This window comes from Dendropsophus ebraccatus, chromosome 3 (assembly GCF_027789765.1).
Source record: "Dendropsophus ebraccatus isolate aDenEbr1 chromosome 3, aDenEbr1.pat, whole genome shotgun sequence".
Classification (NCBI taxonomy): domain Eukaryota; kingdom Metazoa; phylum Chordata; class Amphibia; order Anura; family Hylidae; genus Dendropsophus; species Dendropsophus ebraccatus.
In genome coordinates, this window is record NC_091456.1 from 173,631,036 (window position 1) to 173,646,461 (window position 15,426).

The 15,426-nt window shown below is 45.3% G+C and overlaps 1 protein-coding gene across 1 annotated transcript; it reads left to right on the plus strand.

The window, feature by feature from the left end:
- Positions 1-46: 46 nt before the first annotated feature.
- TXNL1 (thioredoxin like 1) lies at positions 47-15,395 on the plus strand. Its single transcript, XM_069964798.1, has 8 exons — positions 47-261; positions 1,247-1,343; positions 3,295-3,468; positions 4,370-4,492; positions 5,935-6,004; positions 11,589-11,761; positions 13,967-14,071; positions 15,140-15,395. Exons 1-8 carry the CDS (start codon positions 164-166, stop codon positions 15,167-15,169), a joined length of 870 nt encoding a protein of 289 aa, XP_069820899.1. The 5' UTR covers positions 47-163; the 3' UTR covers positions 15,170-15,395.
- Positions 15,396-15,426: the final 31 nt, after the last annotated feature.

Consider the following 15,426-nt stretch of genomic DNA (forward strand, 5'->3'; position numbering starts at 1 on the left):
GTCATTCTTGCCAGGCAGTAAAATGGCGCCGGCCGCTCGCCGTCACGTGTTCCGGCATGCTGCCGCGTTGCATTGTGGGGCTGAGGAACAGTCAGGGCCCGGCGTGACGCGGCAGAAACGAGTGAATTGTGGTGCCGGTGTATAGAGGAAGCAGTGCCGGAAAATGGTGGGGGTGAAGGTGATCGGGGGAGACGCGGAATTCCAGCCGGAGCTCAGCTCGGCCGGCTCCAGGCTCAGTGTGGTCAAGTTCACCATGAGAGGGTAAGATGGGGGTGGTAGTGACCATAGAGGCGGATGATAGAGTCCATGGAGCCCCCTGGCTGACCTCGGGCCTCTGCTGCTCCTTGTTCCCATTCACTGACTGCACTGGTGAGACAATAGTATACAGACTGCTTACCAGCCACGACTATAGGGGGCGCTATATACACTCACTGTATAGAACTCCAGAGCTGTAATCATAGTTCACTGGAAACCGTCAGCAAGTGTGTTCACATACACATCCCTGATCTCTGCATGCAGCCTGATGGAGAAGGCTGGGGGATTTCAGCTCTGAAGCCTGCTGTATTATAGGGGTTAGAAAGGGTTAGCAAAGCACAGATACTATTATCCAAAAACAGCTCCGCACCTGTCTGCAGATCATGTGAGGTATTACAGCCTGGCTCTATTCACTTCAATGGGAATAAGCTGCAATACCACACACATGCTGAGGACAAGGGTGGCGCTGTTGTTTGATGACAGTGTTTTTCTTATCCTGAAAACCCCTTTAAAAGAGCAGCTCTGGAGTATAATACAGGATAAGTAATGTATGTACACAGTGACCCCACCAGCAGAATAGTGAGTGCAGCTCTGGAGTATAAAACAGGATGTCTCAGGATCAGTAATGTAATGTATGTACACGGTGACCCCACCAGCAGAATAGTGAGTGCAGCTCTGGAGTATAATACAGGATGTAACGTGTTGATTGATGGGTTGTCTTAGTTCAGCAGTTCTGTAAAATGTAGTAGCTATTATCTTTCTTGGGTCCTTGTTAGTGCTGATCCCCTCCTATCCTCCATGTGCTACATATATTGCGCTGTCGCCCCCCTCAGGCCGGTGAATCATGGCTGCTGATCCAGGCTTAGTAATAAGATGGGCTGTTTAGTCTAATCCCTATTAGGACAATTGGATTGCTGCGGTCACCGTCCTGCCTGTCTTCCTCCTCCATCCGTTGCTTTATGCCTAATGTCTCATGGTTGCTGTGTTGCAGGTGCGCCCCCTGTGTCAGGATAGCGCCGGTGTTCACATCGCTGAGCAACAAATATCCACAAGCCGTCTTTCTGGAAGTAGATGTACATCAGTGCCAAGTAAGTGCCTGCCCTATGGCCGCCCGCCTGCTGCCTGTCAGTCATTTGTCATCTTTCATGTTACTGCAGCCGGGTCCCGGATTGCGCCGCCTCGTTCTTCCGTCTGGCTGGCGCTTCCTGGTCTTAGCTGCGGATTGAGATGCCGCTGAATGGCTGAGCTGCCTTGAGACGTCACATCTCAAGCGGCAGCGGGATGGGAGAATGGGGCGGCAAGATCCACGACCCGGCGATGGAACCGGGGAGGCAAGTGACCGGCGGCCTCTATATCCACCCCCTCCCTGGCCAATAAAATACCCCCAGTACCCCTTTAGGGTGCCTTCACACGTACCGTATCGCTGCGTATTTAACGCTGTGTTTTTATCGCTGCGTGTTTGGTGCGATTTTTACATGCGAGTTTTGATTTTCACATGATTTTCATGTGAAAATCAAAACTCGCATGTAAAAATCGCACCAAATACGCGCGATAAAAACGCAGCGTTAAATACGCAGCGATATGGTACGTGTGAAGCTACCCATAATCACAAGAACGGCCGCGTCATAAAAAAGCGTGGCATTGAAATCAATGCAAACCACAGCCATTGTTCGCACAATGTATTGAACAATGGCCATTGTTTGCTACAGCCATGGTAATAATTGAAATGTCAATTATTTCCAGCGAAAGTGCATTGAAATCAATGCAATTTTTCGCTGCAACAGCGGCCGTCGTTCATGCAGTTTTTGAACATAGCCTTAAAGGGGTATTCCCCCACAAAATTATTTTTGCATTAATACGTTGCCCACCCGTAGCTTTCCATCTTTCCAATATAAAGTTAGTATGGATTCTGCACAGTTTTGCTGTTATCCAGCTGCATTCACCCCCACAGATTACATAGAATCATCAGACCTCAGTCCACACCGACACGCTCCCTGCTCCTGGCCCCCACCCTCCGTGTCGGCATCACGTGTCCTCAGTCCCAGCACAGTGAAGTGACTGAGAACACTGATGGGGTGGCTGCTGTTACAGAGGGAGACGGTGATCAGCGCAGCTGTGACAGCAGCCACCCGCTCACCCCCAGCCCAGAGCTCACCCCCTGTGTCCAGAGCCTCCCGACACCGTCCAGCACTCACCCGCAGCACACAGCCCCTCCCCCCCCGCCCCACAACCGACCGCCCCCCCCATTACCCGTGGCATCCCTCACTCACCCGCAGCATAGCCTCCGCACTCACCCGCGGCACCCCCCCCCGGGCAAGCTCCGCCCCCCCGCAATCCCCCGTGGCTAGCTCCGCCCCCCCACCACCACACCCCCGCAATCGCCCGCGGCTAGCTCAAACCCCCCCCCCGCAATCGCCCGCGGCTAGCTCCGCCCAAACCCCCCCCCCCCCTGGAATCGCCCGTGGCTAGAAAGATGGGAGACGTCTCAAAATACTCAGGGGGACTTGGTGAGTAAGGCCAGCTAGGTTTGGGAGCATTTCATTTTTTTAGCTCTTGGGGGGAGTACCCCTTTAAAGCAAGGGCTACATGCACATGGCGAACGCGGTCAGTTCCACCCCGCCCACCCAACTATAGGCTTGGTAAGCGAGCGTTGATTAAGCGTACAGTTCAGTTGGATCGTGTAATAGGTCTCTAGTTTGCTGGATATCCTGATGTGAATATTGGTGGCAGCAAAGAAGGCTATGTTGCCCTTGACTGCTGCCAGTCATCATAAAACAATGTATAAATTACTCTGGAGTGCCCCTTTACTATATATGAGGTGATGATAAGGTAGAGGACATGTGCTGGATGTCACCTGCCCGACCCTTTTGTCTTCAGGGCAGTAAGCCACCGCTAGAGTTGTCTGGCAGCGGCATGCCCCTCCTCCCCCTGTTTGCCAGCTACGTAGCTTACACAGTGATGACCCTCTAATCCGCTGGTTTGGGGACTGTTCCTGCTGATACCTTATAACCCAGTATTTTCTTGCACTTTCCACTATAGGGTACAGCTGCAGCCAATAATATATCCGCAACGCCTACGTTTTTATTCTTTCGAAATAAAGTGAAAATCGACCAGTACCAAGGGGCAGACGCTGCCGGCCTAGAGGAGAAGATTAAACAGCACTTAGAGAATGATCCCGGGAACAACGAGGACACAGATATTCCTAAAGGCTACGTACGTAATGATACGGTGACCTGACTCGGGCTGTATCCACAGCTCTATAATACTGCGGCCGCATGGTACCCTCACTCCATAGGGAGAGCCTAGTCTTATTCATAGTACATAGTACATAGGAGACAGGAGGCCCTGTTACAGGTTTAGCACTGGGGCCCATAAGTCATTAGTTACATCTCTCACTACATTGGTCTCTAACTAGAGTCAGTGTGGCAGGGGGGATGTGCCATCACTTTATAATCAGCGGGACCCCATTCTAGTGCATGGGCTGCCTGCAGTGCTGAGGGCTGTAATGTATCCTTACTCCCCTTTCCATTCCCCAGTCCGAGACCACTCTGCTCTAGCTTTTAGAGCAGAGTGGTCTCGGACTGGGGAATGGAAAGGGGAGCAAGGATACATTACATTACAGTGGTCTGCCTGGTGTGTATATATAGATATAGGGGAAGATTTATCAAACATGGTGTAAAGTGAAACTGGCTCAGTTGCCCCTAGCAACCAATCAGATTCCACCTTTCATTTTCCAAAGAGTCTGTGATGGATAAAAGGTGGAATCTGATTGGTTGCTAGGGGCAGCTGAGCCAGTTTCACTTTACACCATGTTTGATAAATCTCCCCCTATATCGCTTTACATCTACATTATAGTTATATATGCACCTGCCAGACCAATGCTTTTAGAGCAGAGTGGTAGTCTGTAACCTTGACAACGAGCTGTCAAAGAGCAGCCTATCAGGAGGAACAGACAAGTTTCCTGAATTTGCAAAATTATTTATCTTGAGTCCAAGAAGGGAGTGTACCTTTTGAAGGGGTTGGGATGGGGGATTTTGGGTATGATGGCGGGGTACATAAGTCCTTATAACCTCTTCAGTTCTCTAATAACACAAAGCATTTCTCTTTCTTGTAGATGGATTTAATGCCTTTTATAAATAAAGCTGGATGTGAATGTCTCAATGAAAGTGACGACCACGGCTTTGAGAACTGTTTACGGAAAGACCCGACGTACCTTGAATCGGACTGTGATGAGCAGGTAAGCAGTGTATAGATGCTTGTGTGAGGTCAGACGCTTTCACGGGGTACACATGACTGAGGGCCCTATTCCACCAGACGATTATCGTTCAGATTATCGTTAAATGGTTCTAATCGATAATCGATCGGTTGAATAGCAGTTAACGACTGAACGAGAAATCGCTGATCGTTTAAGAAGACCTGGACCTATTTTTATCGTTGCTCGTTCGCAAATCGTTCGCATTGAGTAAGAGGTCGTTCGCAGTAGTGACGAACGCAATAGCGACGACAAGACGGCCACAAGAACGATCATAAGTGACGATTATCTTTCCATGTAAATGGGTAAACGATTTCAGGTCTTTCGTAATAGCGGTCGTTTGGATTGTGTACCGTTAACGATTATGCGAACGATAATAGTCTCGTGGAATAGGGCCCTGAGAAGCTGTCTGCCTGAGCAGGTGTGTGGGGCGGATGAGGGGCTCCTTGTGCTGGTTATTGGCTGAAGGAGCTCAATGACTGGTAGCCCACAGAGTCTGGGTACAGCATGGTCTGGGGTGGAGTTACTGCAGGTTGTCGCTGTAGTGACCATAGCCCCAGGTCTGCCATATTTATAGAGGATAATGCCATATATTGTAACGGTAATACATTCATTGCAGGTTCTACTTGTCTCTTACGGCTTAAAGGGGTTATCCAGCGCTACAAAAACATCGTCATTTCTTTCTGAGACAGCCCCACTCTTGTCTCCAGTTCAGGTGCGGTTTGCAATTAAGCTCCATTCATTTCAATGCAACGGAGCAGAAAACCCCCGCCCCAAGCTGGAGACAAGAGTGGGGCTGTCTGTGGAAGAAAGTGGCCATGTTTTTGTAGTGCTGGATAACTCCTTTCAGAGAAATGTAATTCAAACGTCCATAGTGGCATCTGTGGACCTGGAGCTACATGCAATACTACTGACTGGCATCTATAGGTCCACTCACACTGGCTGAGCGGACCTGACATGTCACGATCTGGGCCCCTGCTCAGCAGAAAAATGACTTTGTATAGTGAAAGTTTTATAAATCTGTATGTATATAAGAGCGGAGTCTGGGGATAACTGGTTTCCTACAAGATGCAGCACTCATACACATACTGCAGCCAGCCGTCACCTTTGTGACCATCCTGATCCCCACACTGGTGAACACTGATGGTTCCTATTAAATGCCGGCAAAGTTCATGAAAACCATTAAGGAATTTATACTAGAAAACTGTATTCCTCTTTATAATACAAAGAACAGCAAACCAGAATACACAGATGATAGCAGTGGTCTCCATGTGCTGCTGTTCTTTCAGATATGTCCTTTATATCATCATCATCGCTCTTCCCTATATCGGTCATTAGGTTACTTATAGTCTTGTGCTGGTTGTAACAATATAGTATCAGTGTCGTCATGTTTCCTTCCTAATAACCCCTTGTCTTGTTGCCTCCAGCTCCTGATCACTGTCGCTTTCAACCAGCCGGTGAAGCTGTACTCAATGAAGCTCCAGGGACCTGATAATGGTGAGTGAGGTTTAGCCTCTTTTTTTTATATGAACATTCTGGAATCTGTCCATCTCCGGGCCCTTTACCATGGATATACCTGTGCCCAATATCTAGCAGAACAGTGCTGATCATTGTGCGTGCAGTACTGCACCAGCCATTGCTGGATCATTCACCCCTGCCATCTCCTATTACTCGCGGACATGTGCAGCTGATAAACAGATGTCGTCGCCAGACACCCAAGGATTTCTTCAGCCGATAACTGGATCTATTACACATGGCGATATCAACCTTTAAAGCCTTATGTGCACAAGGACCTAGATAAGGGACCTTCAGGAAAGAGACTGTTTAAGGGGGTACACCAGTGAAGAGCTGTCCAGAGCAGGAGAGGTTTCCTATGGGGATTTGCTGCTGCTCTGGACAGTTCCTGACATGGACAGAGGTGGCAGCAGAGAGCACTGTCACACTGGCAAGAATCCACCACTTCCTGCAGGACATACAGCAGCTGGTAGGTACTGGAAGACTGGAGATTTTTAAAGGACAAATCTATATAACTTTCTGAAACCAGCTGAGTTTGAGGAAAAAGAGTACTCTTTTAAAAGTAGCATGTTTAGATGGGAGTGCATGTGATGGCCACAGCCGTCCCTGACAGACACATTGTTTTTGTCTATATGTTATTATTTCTGACTTAAGGAAACATGGAATGTTATCCTGAGATTTCCTGCATCTGGACCAGCTACCATTGTCAGCCATATTAGTTCCCTCTGGCGCTGTATCACCTGTCTGTCCACAAAAACAATGGTCCCAGGGACCTCGGGTATCTCAGCTTTGATCTTTTCTTTCGTGTTTATAAGCCATAAATGTAGTCTCCTATAGAACACCAGTAAGGGCTCTATTACACCAACAGATTATCTGACAGATTTTTTTAACCTTTAGAGGACGGGGCCAATTTCAATTTTTGCGTTTTCGTTTTTTCCTCCTTGTGCTTAAAAGGCCATAGCACTTGCATTTTTCCACCTAGAGACCCACATGAGCCCTTATTTTTTGCGTCACTAATTGTACTTTGGAATAACAGGCTGAATTTTTTCATAAAGTACACTGCGAAACCAGAAAAAAATTCAAAGTGTGGTGAAATTGAAAAAAAAAAACGCATTTCTTTTATTTGGGGTTTTACGCCGTTTGCCCTGGGGTAAAACTGACTTGTTATTTATGTTCCTCAAGTTGTTACAATTACGATGATATGTAACATGTATAACTCTTCTTTTATCTGATGGTCTGTAAAAAATTCAAACCATTATTAACAAACATATGTTCCTTAAAATCGCTCCATTCCCAGGCTTATAGCGCTTTTATCCTTTGGTCTATGGGGCTTATTGAGGTGTCATATTTTGTGCCATGATGTGTTCTTTCTATTGATACCTTGATTGCGCATATACGACTTTTTGATCGCTTTTCATTACAATTTTTCTGGATTTGATGCGACCAAAAATGCGTAATTTTGCACTTTTTTTTTTGCGCTTACGCCATTTACCGTGCGAGATCAGGAATGTGATTAATAGTTCAAGCGATTACGCGTGCGGCAATACCAAACATGTTTATTTATTTACTTTTATTAAAAACCTGGGAAAAGGGGGGTGATCCTAACTTTTATTAGGGGAGGGGGCTTTTTAGTAATGAGAACACTTTTTTTTTTTTTTTTTTTTTTACACTTATACTAGAAGCCCCCCTGGGGTTAGGGTTATTTCCCCTGGGGGACTTCTAGTATAAGTGCACTGATTTCTCATTGAGATCTTTGCTGTATATTTATACAGCAAAGATCAATGAGATCGGCACTCGCTTGCTTTCGGCTGCTGCAGCCGAAAACAAACGAGTGCCGAGCCGGGATCAGCGCCATCTTGGCAGAGACCCCGGCCGGCACCAGACACGGAGATCGATCCCCCGGGACAACCTCCCGGGGGGGGGCGATCTCCGCCACTAGACACCAGGGAAGAGCTGCAGAAGGTAATCTGATGCATCTGTCAACTTTGACAGCTGCATCTGATTACCTTATTAGCGGGCACGGCGATCGGACCGTGGCCGCTAATAGCCGCGGTCCTGGGCTACACACGGCACCCGGGATCGCGGCGGTTCAGAGCGGGGTCGTTGCGCGGCCCCGCTCTGAACACCTCTTGCGGACGCATGATGTACAGGCATGAGGCCTTAAGAGGTTAAAGTGTCACTCTCGTATTTTTATTTAATTTTTTTGCAGAAATCCATAGCCCAGGCGATTTTAAGAAACTTTGTAGTTGAGTTTATTAGGCAAATATGCCCCCCCCCCTCTCCCTTCTGTCATCCACTGCTCATTATCAGGAAATCTCGACTCTTTTACATCAGTCGGCCCTGTCTGTTCTATGGAGAGGGGAGGAGGGAGATTAGCCTGCAGCAGAGAACAAAGGATTACACAGCGGGACCTGTGTGAAAGCCGGTATTCAGAGGTCAGTGCTGACTTCAGAGAAAATAGTCCGGTGATGTAGCTGTAAATTAACTCTTTGCTGTCCTTTTTTTGGTGCCTCATCTTCCTCAACCCCTCCCCTCTCTATAGACAATCATGACGGGGGAGACAATCATGACGGGGGAGATCTTCAAACTGCTTTTTCATGAAAAAATACATTTTTCGGCTAATAAACCCAATTACAAAGTTTCTAAAAATCGCCTGTACTATTGGTTTCTGCAAAAAAAAAAATAAAATTTAAACGACACTTTAAGGCAAAGCCAGGAATGGAAAGGAGGAGAAATCTCAGTCTTTCCTTTATTACCTGTTCTCTGTATATAATCCATTCCTGGCTTTGGCTCTGTCACATAAATCTGTTGGTGTAATAGGACCCTAAGGGAGGGGGAGAGAAAATAATTTATTTTCCTACTTGACATAATTCAAGGGAGAAAGCGGCTTATTTCCTCTAGTTGCAGTGAGGGAGTATCTAGCTACTAAGGATGAGGTAGCGGTCCTTTCCCATTTGTCATCAAAATAGAACAAAGTCGCTACCTTCTCCTACTACGAGACCTGGGGAGGGAGTCTGCCGCCTTCCCCTATATTTGGTCCCTGAAGGATAAAGTTACCGCCTTCTCTTTGTGGAATAAAGCTGCTCCCCTCTCCTCCTCTGTGACGTCACATATTGAGGGTGGAGCTAACATCTCTTCCACATTATCGGTGATGGAGGTAGTAGCTGCTGCCGCCATCTCCTCCTCTTCACTATGATAGGAAGTAGTGGTCTTCTATCTTCCTGACACTAGTATGTAACATCTGTTTTGGCTTCAGTAGAAATGCTTGGGTCATCCTGCTTACTGTCCACTGGTTGTACATGGTGGAATTTGCCGCCCATGGCCAAAGCGCCATCCCTTGGCAGGTTATATCCCCTACAGATATCAGTGTTTCCCTTTCAGCAGGACATGGTGTATTCACTTTGACTCACTTTATTCTATTTACATAAAAGCACAAGAGTAGAATTGTCCATTATGTTCCCCTGCCCACTCCCCCCCACGTCCCCACTCAGCTTCCCACAGCACCGGCATGATACAGTCCTCAAGGTCTCCAGCTAACTGCACTTAGCAGCAACAAAGGAACACACGGTCTAAGTGGAAATAAAATCTGAAGTGTTCATAGTTTTTTTTTTTTTTTAATACTATACAAATAACCTTGGTGATTGTTTAGTTCTTTCCTGCAGAGGCCTCTGTTCAGTCTCTGACATGAGATTTGTGTGAACTCAATGGTATCGAGGCAAAATTTTGAGAGACTGTCAGCAGGTTTATGGTGTCCTATCTAAGGGTAGCATAAACTTCTGACAGAGAAGCTGAACAGAATGATCGATCACTTACCTTGTTCTGTGCAGCTGATCCAGAGATATCTTTCTGAATAACATGGACAATAAGTAGTCCTCTCCATTATGTGCGCGAGCCCAGTAGACCTGGATATTCATGAGAAGCAAAAAACTGCCCACCAGCTGCTGATTGGCAGTTATCGATCTATGCTGTGTATAGGCAGTCACCTGTCAATCAGCAGTTGGAGGGTGGGGGGAGGGGTGTGGCAAGGATCATATTCTCCTGCATATTAGGAGAACGGCGGAACAGAATGATGGAAGTAATACACCAATCTGTTCAGCATTTATGTCACTAATTTATGCTGCCCTCACTTAATGCGGCATAAACCTAGTGACAGATTCCCCTTAAGGAACCAGGGCTCTTGTTAGAAAAAAAAAACAGTTTATATTTTTATTTTTATGAAGAGTCAGGCTGTAATCTCACCATCGATATCATTGTTTAATTGGCAGAATATTAGACTGGGTTCACACTGTGTGTTTGCAGTCCATGTAACTGATCCCTTTTTTAACCGTTACTTTTAACATACAGAAAAACGCGGTCAACCATTTTTTGTGCACACTTAAAAATGTAAAAATCTTCTTTTTTTTTTTTTTTTTTAAATGTTTTTTTTAAATTAATGTAAGTCAATGAAAAAACCCATCTAAGCGGATGGCACACAGTTGCATCCATTTTTGTATCTTTTCTTTGCCATAAAACAGAGACATTAAACGGACTGGAAAAACGCAGGGTGAACCCATCCTAAGGGCCCTATTCCACCGGACGATTATCGTTCAGATTATTGTTAAATCGTTCGAATCTAAACGATAATCGTTCGGTTGAAATGCAGTTAACGACCGAACGAGAAATCGTTGATCGCTTTATAAGACCTGGACCTATTTTTATCGTTGCTCGTTCGCAAAACGTTCGCAAATTGTTCGCATTGAATAAGACATCAATCCGTCATTCGCAGTAGATACGAACGCAATAGCGAAGAAATAGCGAATAAAAAACTATCGCAAATATGATCATAAGTAACGATTATCGGTCCATGGAAATGAGTGAACGTTTTCAGGTCTTTCGCAATAGTGGTCGTTTGAGATCGTTAATCGTTAACGATTATGTGAACGATAATCGTCCGGTGGAATAGTCCCCAGGGGAAGATTGAGAGGTTTATGTGCACAGATGTATTATTGAGTTCACTGTATAACTGTGTATGCCGGGAGCTCCCCCTAGTGGTTGCTGCAGGCAGTAACATTTTCATCATGTAGCTGTATGATTTGTGTAACTAGGATAATGCTCAATCGCATATTTCCTTTTAAAAATGTTCTGCTTTAAAGAGGTTATCTGAGTTTAGAAAACCATGGTTACTTTAAAAAAATCTATGTATCGCTACCCTTGTCCTCAGGTTCTGTGTGGTATCACAACTCTGCTCCATTAACTTCATTGGAACACAGCTGCTGAACCCACACCCAACCCCGAGAACCGTTCAAGGATAACCCCTTTAAGGTAGTTGGGATCAGATATCAAATTAAATGGTTTGTTACTCTAAAAGCATGTCAAAGCTTAGATCAGTTGAGGATACTACTGGGAAAAGCATAAGGCTTAGCTCAACCAAGCACTCCTCCTTACTGTATGTAATAATATGGGGGAGGGGGGATCTTAACATTGAGGTCCCGACTGATCAAAACTTTTGAAACGTCTGTGAGAAATTCCTAGCGATTATACCCTTTGTGCTGATGTGGTTCACATAACCGTTCTATTTTCTGTGCAGGTCAAGGTCCAAAATATGTAAAAATCTTCATAAACCTCCCCCGATCCATGGATTTTGATGAAGCGATGAGGAGTGAACCCACCCAGGCTCTTGAATTAACGGCGGATGATATTAAGGAGGACGGCATCATACAGCTGCGCTATGTTAAGTTCCAGAATGTAAACAGTGTAACGGTAAGTAGTGCAGACGTGGGTAGTCGCCAGCATGTCTGTCAGAAACAAATAAAGGAACCAGTCCCAGGAAACCTGTCCTTCCTTTATCTGTAGTTGATTCTTCAGTGGTTTTGTTTTCCGGATACACAAGCTACCTGGAAACTCACCACCAACATAGGGATAGATTAACCCCTTAAGGACAGAGCCAATTTCGATTTTTGTGTTTTTGTTTTTTCCTCCTTGTCCTTAAAAGGTCATAGCACTTGCATTTTTCCACCTAGAGACCCACATGAGCCCTTATTTTTTGCATCACTAATTGTACTTTGCAATGACAGGCTGAAACCAGAAAAAAATTCAAAGTGTGGTGAAATTGAAAAAAAACAACGCATTTTGTTTATTTGGGGGAAATGTGTTTTTACGCCTTTCGCCCTGGGTTAAAACTGACTTGTTATATATGTTCCTCAAGTCGTTACGATTACAACGATATATAACATGTATAACTTATATTGTATCTGATGGCCTGTAAAAAATTCAGACCATTGTTAACAAATACAGGTTCCTTAAAATCGCTCCATTCCCAGGCTTATAGCGCTTTTATCCTTTGGTCTATGGGGCTGTGTCAGGTGTAATTTTTTTGCGCCATGATGTGATCTTTCTATCAGTACCTTGATTGCGCATATACGACTTTTTGATCGCTTTTTATTACAGTTTTTCTGGATTTGATGCGACCAAAAATGCGCAATTTTGCACTTTGGGATTTTTTGCGCTGACGCAGTTTAGCGTGCGAGATCAGGAATGTGATTAATAGTTCGGGCGATTACGCACGCGGCGATACCAAACATGTTTGTTTGTTTATTTATTTATTTATTTATTTACTTTTATTTGTAACCTGGGAAAAGGGGGGTGATTCAGACTTTTATTAGGGGAGGGGGATTTTTTATTAATAATGACACTTTTTTTTTACTTTTACACTTATACTAGAAGCCCCCCTGGGGTTAGGGTTATTCCCCCTGGGGACTTCTAGTATAAGTGCTTTGATCTCTCATAGAGATCTCTGCAGCATAGATATGCTGCAGAGATCCATGAGATAGGCACTCGTTTACTTCCGGCTGCTGCAGCCGGAAGTAAACGAGTGCCGAGCCGGGGACGGCGCCATCTTGGAGCGGTCCCCGGCCGGCTTCAGTTACGGAGATCGCTCCTCTGGGATAACATCCCGGGGGAGTGATCTCCGCCACTAGACACCAGGGAACGGCTGAATCCGGTAATCGGATACAGCTGTCATGTTTGACAGCTGCATCTGATTACTGTATTAGCGGGCACGGCGATCGGACCGTGCCTGCTAATACCTGCGGTCCCGGGCTACAAGCGGCACCCGAGACCGCCGCGGTTCAGAGCGGGGTCGCCGTGCGGCCCCGCTCTGAACGTCCTTAACGACAACAGGGTGTAAATATACGCCCTTTGTCGTTAAGGGGTTAAAGGGGTCCTCCAGCGGGGGAAAAAAAACAACTTTCAAATCAACTAGTGCCAAAGATTTGGAATTAGCTTTTAATAAAAAATCTCAAGTCTATGTTACTGTATGTCCTGCAGGAAGTGGTGTATTCTCTCCAGTCTGACACAGTGCTATCTGCTGCCACCTCTGTCCATGTCAGGAACTGTCCAGAGCCCAAATCCCCATAGAAAACCCTCTCCTGCTCTGGACAGAGGTGGCGTCAGAGAGCACTGTCAGTATTTTTACTTTTTTTTTTTTTTTTGCCTGACCCAGTAGTCTGTGCCACCATGTAAGCACCATGATTATGGAGACATAGAATCCATTGATTCATGATAGGGTTAACACACACTTTGTGGGCAGTAAGGGCCGTTCTGTGAAGGTCCTTTTTCTTGGCCGTAATTGGCGAGGCCGCGTCGGGCCCATTAGCGTGCTTCATTGCTTCCGGCTCTCATAGATAAATTATTTTTAAGTTTCCATTTCTGCTCGGTAACATCCACCAGTCTTTAAATAACCCATTCTGCGGGGCGGCACACAGGTGGCTGCTCCAAAGTGACATTGCTAGGACAGTTTCAATTTGCGGAATCTGTGAAATTTGTTAGGCTAATTTATACGTGAACTAATTAAATTATGTCTTTTATTGCCCGGCCACCTGATCCCACAAAAGTGCGTTCACACCAGATTTATCATCTGTATCCCCCAGTGTCTGCTTAACCGGCCGCTAATCATTCTTCTTTCAGCTATTTGTCCAGTCCAATCAGGGTGACGAGGAGGCGACAAGAATCACATACTTCACTTTCATCGGGACTCCGGTACAGGCAACAAATATGAACGACTTCAAGAGAGTAAGTGGGGAGCTGGGGGGTCATTTATGGAGAGGTCATGTCCATAGCAACCTGTCACTTAACACTTATCTCATTGCAAGGGGAAATAGGAAAGAAATAGGATTATCGATGAATTGTTATATGGCGGGCGGAATGGAGGAAATTGCACTATAATAGTTTATCGTGTGAGGCCGTAAATCCTAGGGTTCTTGATTAAGTATAGTCTGTATAGATGTAAGATGAAACAATACAGTACAGCCCAGGGCCACAGGAGCAGGGCTAAAGCTAAAGCTTCGGCTGTCCAGGCATGATGGGAGTTGTAGTTTTGCAACAGCTGGAGAGCCAAGGTTCCCTACCCCTGCACTTGAGGGAAGATATTGTACATGAGTTATACATTGACTCCAGTAATAATCGCTCTGTATCGGTGGCCAGGTTTTAGCAGATCCACAAAATTGATGACTTATTGTTAGCATAATGCAGATGAATTTTTTACGTCCGTATTACGGCCAAAAGCCCTGGCCAGATTGCAGTAGGTTGATCCCAAATTAAAGGGGTACTCTGCAGAAAAAAATGTTTTAATTCAACTGGTATAAGAATGTTGTACAGACTTATATTTAACTCGTTTTCCAGTACTTATCAGCTGTTGTATGTCCTGCAGGAAGTGGTGTATTCTTTCCAGTCTGACACAGTGTTCCCTGCTGCCACCTCTGTCCATGTCAGGAACTGTCCAGAGCAGGAGAGGTTTTCTATGGGGATTTGCTACTGCTCTGGACAGTTCCTGATATGGACAGAGGTGGCAGCAGAGAGCACGGTGTCAGACTGGAAAGAATACACCACTTTCTGCAGGACATAAAGAAGCTGATAAGTACTGGAATACTTGAGGTTTTAAAATAGAAGAAAATGAAAAACCTGTGTAACTTTCAGAAACCAGTTGACTTAAAAACTATTTTTTATACAGGTGTACAGGACTAACTTACTCTGTGATTTGTATTTATTTGTACTGTTTCTATAGTTGCTGTCCCTACTTTACTTGTTTGTATAGTTACTGTCCCTTTTAAATATTGGTAACTTTTTCGTTGTCCCTTGCAGGTTGTAGGCAAGAAAGGAGAGAGCCACTGAGCGGACACCAGACACCCGGGAGAAAGTTACTGTAATGAATTTTGGGTCATCATAACAAGAGCATTTTCCGGAAAAAAAAAAAAAGTTAATGTTCCATTCAAAAAAAAAAAAAAAAAAAATCCCAATAAACCATTTGCTTTTTGTTAAGCTGAGTTTCATAACCGTGATTTTATTGGAATCTGGCTCTGACCATTTGTAAATAAATAGGACTACTTTTGCCAAATCACTTTTGTGTCTGAGAATTTTCATTGGCGTTG